Raw genomic sequence first — 6,000 nt, 5'->3', positions numbered from 1 at the left:
GATATTCTTATGCCAGATCATCTTTGTCTTCTCTAGTAACTTCCATCCCCATCTTTTATTCTGCACTCATTCTCGTGCCATTCTTCAGGTCAGTAATTACATTTTCAATGGTGTCTATTTTGTCCATGATTCTTTCTAATTAATTCCATAACAATGATGGTCCTTAAGTTCCTTAGATATGCAACTACTTTTTTTCAATTCTATTATTTTATTATCTTGGTTTTTGTCTCAACGAATTCATGTTTTTATTAATTTGTTCTGTAGCATAACATCTGTGAGGAACTTTCTTCTGTTCCACGAATTTTATTTTCTTCTCAGTTGCGTTCTTTGTCTTTATGTCTTCCACATACTGTGTTTCGTTTTCTTTTGTTTGGCTGTTTATGCTTGCAGTTGTCGTGCTGTTTCTCTGCCTCCTGACCATGCCTGAGACTACTGAGGGTGATTTCTTTGTGTTTCCCGTTAGAGCGGAAGCCCTTTGTTTTCTTGACGCTGCTACAGTTTATAGCTTGAGGAGTTTGTGGTACATCCCTTCTCCCGTGAAGGACTGTGAAGTTTGGGACAATGCTAAGCTCTGGTAGTTTATACTCTCTATCAATACCCCTCTTTTTAGCATCTGCTTGTTCTTCTGAGATGGTATTAAAGATCCTTTACCATGAACATGTGACTATTTGGGGTCTGTCTATCCTTCCCTTGTGAGGTAGCTTTGGGCTTTGGATAGTTTCCTCAACACAGTGTGGAGCCCTCAAGCCTTCCCTTTCATCTCAGAGAATCAGCTCAGCATTCATCTTCTCCCATTTCTCTCCCTTTCATCTCAGAGAATCAGCTCAGCATTCATCTTCTCCCATTTCTCTCCCTTTCCTCGCAGAGAATCAGCTCAGCGTTCATCTTCTCCCATTTCTCTCCAGGAGTTGGTCCATTGCTCTCCAGTCAGAAGAGAAGAAAGGTCAAAGCTCCATTCAGTTTGCTTTTCCCCATATTTGGGGGATTTACTGAGATATCTCAGGATTTCAGCGACTCCACTGTCATGCTTCTGGAAGTTAGGAGTGGGATAAGGACACTTCTCTCATGTAACTTTCCACCTTGATCCAGAATCTCCTCCAAAGTTTGAGCAACCTTCATTAAGTACACTTAAGGCAATTTGCTTTTTTCCAATTACCATTGCCAAATGCTTAATGTTAGTTTACCTGTTACCCTTGATAAGTGACTGCATATTTCTGTAGCCCCGTAGTGTTCAGTTTTTGATGCTATGTATCTCACTCATCTGCCTCTCAGTTCTGTTACTGCCCTAGAAACAGGAGAATTAAAAAAAAATAATTCCTTGGCTTCTTGGTAGAAAGTAATTCTCAGTTTGGGTCCAAGGTGAAAATGGGTCCCTTACTGGGTTAGAAACATGGATGCTGTTACAATTCCTGGCTGGGAGTGCTCATAGTTTTACTGTTGAACCATTTTATGCTAATAAATTCTGTGGGACATAGCCCTCCTTTTTTAGCTTATTCCTCCTTTTTCTCCCATTTCTACTTATAACCACCTTTGCCAACTACATACATTACTGTTTATATAACGTTGGCAATTTTAAAGCTTTCTTGTATTACCTTTGGGCAATTGGCTGAAAGGCATTGCCTCCACTTTACAAGTAAATAGATCACAGAACAAATCCAGAGACTTTGTACTGGTAACTGACAACAAAAGTTCTGATGCCTCACTGGCAGTGCTCATAAGAAAATGTTAATTTTTAGGGTAACAATTTCATTAGAAATGGTCTTTAGGGAATATGATTTTTGTTAATGTTTATAAATGTTTTTAAAGAAAGGCAGAATATTGCCACTAAAAAAATCTTACTGAAACCATTTCCATTGAGTCCCTCTGTTTTTAAAGTACCTCACTTGGTATCTTTGTTTTCATTTGTTAAACAAAAGGCCACCCTTTAATGTTGCCTCCAACTGTGCTTGAAACAGTTTGAGACCCAGTGGATAATTCGGACCAGGAAGTATCAGCAAACAGTGAGCAGTGCAGTTAGAGGGAAAAAATGTTGCAGGACCTTGCCGATGGGAAAAAAAAAACCCTTAAAGACAATAAATCAATAAATATTAGGAGAGTAACAAAGAAGCTTTCCAAGGGATGTTTATATTTCTATGATTTATGTAATTTGGTATTTAATGTACAGAGAAACTCAATAACTATCTTTTAAAAAAAGATTGACATGAGGGGCTGGCCCCGTGGCCGAGTGGTTAAGTTCGCGCACTCTGCTGCAGGTGGCCCAGTGTTTCGTTGGTTCGAATCCTGGGCGTGGACATGGTACTGCTCATCAAACCACACTGAGGCAGCATCCCACATGCCACAACCAGAAGGACCCACAACGAAGAATATACAACTATGTACCAGGGGGCTTTGGGGAGAAAAAGGAAAAAAATAAAATCTTTAAAAAAAAAAAGATTGACATGAATATTCCTTCTAATTTAGACTAAGGGTGCCTAGGACGCCAGGCAATTTCCACATTTCTTTCCTGAATGTTTAGAACCGGGCTACACCTGGAGCAGACATCCAATAAACACTAATCACTAATTAAAATGACTGAGCTGTTTTACTAGTATAGATTCATTCCAGGGGCTTCCCTCCTGGTTTGTCTGACCCCAAGCCTACTAAAACTTGTTTATATGTCAGAAAACAAGCATTAGAAACTCTCTAGAGAAAATTATAAGGTATTAATTTGATACATGTTTTAAAACTCACCTTTGGCATTATGATATAACAATTCCTCAAGTGAGGAAAAAAGTCCATTTTTTAATCTTAAAGAAAACAGTCAAGGGGCCTGCCCATGTCTAATGGTTAAGTTCACTTGCTCAGCTTTGGCGGCCCAGGGTTCTCAGGTTCAGATCCAGCCCTGGACCTAGGACTGCTCATCAGGCCACGCTGTGGTGGCGTCCCACATAAAATAGAGGAAGACTGACACATACGCTGTTAGCTCAGCAACAATCTTCCTCAAGGAAAAAGAGGAGGCTTGGCAACAGATGTAGGCTCAGGGCCAGTCTTCCTCACACACACACACACACACACACACACATAAAGTCAGAGCAGATGTCGCTGGTTGAGTCCAGTCGATCAATAACATTTCACAATTTGTACCAAAGCCTGGGGAAAGGAGCTTAGCACGTCACTCTAAAACGATTGAGCACCAAATTTTCACAATTGCGTTTCCACAAAACGCACATGGGTTTTTAATGAAAGCTCTAACTTTTCTTCGCTTGTCAATCAATTTCTCCAGGGTCAAAGTTCTGGCCACCACAAATACCACCCCCTTAGATAGAGGGATTCACATAGGGCCGCTTGGAGTAACACTCGCCCTGACAGCGGCTGGGGTATTCTCTACGTGGCAGGTGCGCTGGCCATATTTTTAACTAACGAAGCAAGCGTTCCAAGGCATATAATTCTCTTGCCTTAAAAGCATAAGAGGTGGTTGCCTTTCCACCGGCTTAACCCTCTCTCCCCGGCGAGGCCACCTGTTTGCTCATCTTTCACAGGACGAGGGAACCGGAGCACGGCTGATGCAGCGCCCTCTTTGCGCCAAGAGAAGACGGCTGCCCGGGCGCCCAGACCGTGCCTCCCTCCGGATTCCATTCATCCCGCAACAACCCAGAGGTCCAGCGCACTCCTCCCGTGGCGCAGGAAGGGCCTCGAGCCGGGTCCGCGGCACCAGCCGGGCCGGCCGCCACTCTCGAGCGCCCAGCCGAGCCTGCCGCTCTCCGCCGCAGCCCGGCTCCCTCCTGGGCGCCCCGGGGAGGGCGGGGCGAGGGGGCGGGGCGGACGCGTGACGCGAGCGGCTCCGGCCAATGGGAGCGCCCCCGGCGCCGGCTGAGCCGCCTGCCTATAAAAAGCGGGCGCCGCGGCGCGTTCCAGCCCTGGCGGTCCCTGGCCGGGAGGGTCTCTGCCGAGTCGCCTGCCGTGGTCGGGTGGCTCCGGCTACAGCCTCTTGCCTGCGGCCGCCGACGAACTTCCTTGCAGCCCCTGAAGCGCCCCAGATCCCTCCCGAGCGGCAGCGGCGGGCCGATGGAGAAGGGCCCGGTGCGGGCGCCCGCCAAGCCGCGGGGCGCCAGGTGCAGCAATGGGTTCCCGGAGGGGGAGCCGCGGCCCGGGCCGAGCCGGCCGGCCGAGAAGCAGCCGCGGCCGGAGACCAGGAGCGCCCAGCCGGCGGACGGCTGGAAGGGCGAGCGGCCCCGCAGCGAGGAGGACAACGAGCTGAACCTGCCCAACCTGGCGGCCGCCTACTCGTCCATCCTGCGCTCGCTGGGCGAGGACCCCCAGCGGCAGGGGCTGCTCAAGACGCCCTGGAGGGCGGCCACGGCCATGCAGTTCTTCACCAAGGGCTACCAGGAGACCATCTCAGGTCAGTGCGCCCCGGCGACGCGGCGCGGGCGGGGGCCGCGGGAAGTTCCCGGAGTTGCCTCACTCTTGGCAGAGGGAGCGGAGCGCTGTCACCTTCCGGCCCCGCCGGCCCCGCCAAGGCGAGGCCCTGAGCGGGCGCGTTTCGGGTGCCCCGGGAGGCCGCGGCGTCTCCACCCCGCTTCCCGCGCGCGGCCCCTCCCCGCGCGTCGTGTTGGCGCCGCGGTCGCTGAGCTCCCCGCGGGCCCCGCCTGCAGCCGCTGTCATCGGAGCGGCCCGGGCCGCGCGCTGTGCCCGTGGTGAGGGTCACCTGGGCGCTGGTGGAAGGGGCGGCTTCCTAGGTCGTCCCTTCCCCCGACGTCTCAATTTTTTGGCAGGTCTGGAGTGAAGCCTTGGTTTCGTGTGCTTCAAGCTCCCCGGGTGATCCTTCGCCCAAACTCGGGGACCCGCACTGTCTGGCTTGCTGGGGGACCTGGGTCTTCCGAGAGTTGTAATTCTCTTTTGTCCACATCAAGTTCACTCCAGCTCAGGGCTTTTTTAGAATCTGGCACAGTTCTGGGCACCGGCTTTCTCTGGAGTTTGGGGTGTGATGTTTTTAGGTTTAGTTTGCTGCTTGGAGCCTTCTCCCCCTACTCTCCCCGACTGCAGGAAACCCCAACGCAGTAAAGTGACCCCTTGGGAATCGGGGAGGTTCGCTGGGCTCTTGGAGCCTGGAGCTGAGTCCCTCTCTCGCTCGTCCCCCACCCCCGCGCCGCATCCGGGATAAGCCGGGCTGGTCCAGTGCAGTTGGCGCAGGAGACAAGTCAGGCTTTCCCCCAGAGGCAGGGGAGGGTCTGTGGGGCGGGGGTGGAAGGGGAGTGGAAAATGGCTGAGGACTTGGCTGGGTGCGCACGTTGATGTTTAAGAAAAGAGAGAGAGAAAGAAAACCTTCTGACTTCCACAGCTAGGACCAAGGACGTTGTTTTCCAGTTCATGTCTGTGTCTCTTGGTGACATTTATTTCTTCGGCGTAAGAAGCCTTTTGCTATCACCATTTCTCAAAGAATAACAGTGCTGCTTCCCAAGCTAACCTCCCTGCCCCTGTTATTTCTCTGATAGAATATCTGTTACTCCCTGAGTAGACCTGGGGAAGAACAAAGTTATTTTCACCCAGTCTTCCACACGCCAAAGGAAGGGTGGGTAATGAGTGTGTGAGAGGGATGGGGCCCAAAAAGGAAATGATGCGACATCCTAAAACCAAGAAACGGACCTCTAGTTCTGTGTCCAAGTTCACTTTTTACCCCTTGATGGTAAAAGTTTGGGGCCTCAAAAGCAGGATTTCAAATGAAAGACAGTAGAATCAACGTTCTTCATTTGGTGAGTATTCTGTCATTTGGTGACATTCCACAATGTAACAAGGAAACGTCTTCGTAGGGCCTTGCTCATTCTGCTTCTTGAGGACACAGAAAGTGGTCTCCACAGCACTGGTCAGCTTTGGGAGTCTTGCACTAATGGAATTCACGGGAGAGAAAGGGATTTCTGACCCAAGACAGGTCACAGAATTACCTAAAGTGGCTCACGAGATTTGCTTAACAAATGGTTAGCAGACGTTTGTCTCAGGAGCCGTAGGACTAATGACTGCAAA

The 6,000-nt window shown here is 50.0% G+C and overlaps 1 protein-coding gene across 2 annotated transcripts in view; it reads left to right on the top strand.

Moving 5' to 3' along the window:
* Positions 1 to 3,800: 3,800 nt before the first annotated feature.
* The window catches only part of GCH1 (GTP cyclohydrolase 1), a 59,093-nt gene continuing 56,893 nt past the window's right edge, over positions 3,801 to 6,000 (top strand). The window contains exon 1 of one of the 2 annotated variants that reach the window (XM_046647667.1): positions 3,801 to 4,381. In XM_046647667.1, the coding sequence (XP_046503623.1) occupies positions 4,045 to 4,381 (337 nt within the window). In that variant the 5' untranslated portion in view covers positions 3,801 to 4,044. The remainder of the gene's footprint in view (positions 4,382 to 6,000) is intronic. The other variant, XM_046647666.1, reaches the window with a different exon arrangement.

The sequence above is a fragment of the Equus quagga genome, chromosome 20, assembly GCF_021613505.1.
Source record: "Equus quagga isolate Etosha38 chromosome 20, UCLA_HA_Equagga_1.0, whole genome shotgun sequence".
Classification (NCBI taxonomy): domain Eukaryota; kingdom Metazoa; phylum Chordata; class Mammalia; order Perissodactyla; family Equidae; genus Equus; species Equus quagga.
This window is presented reverse-complemented; position numbering and strand designations above follow the sequence as displayed.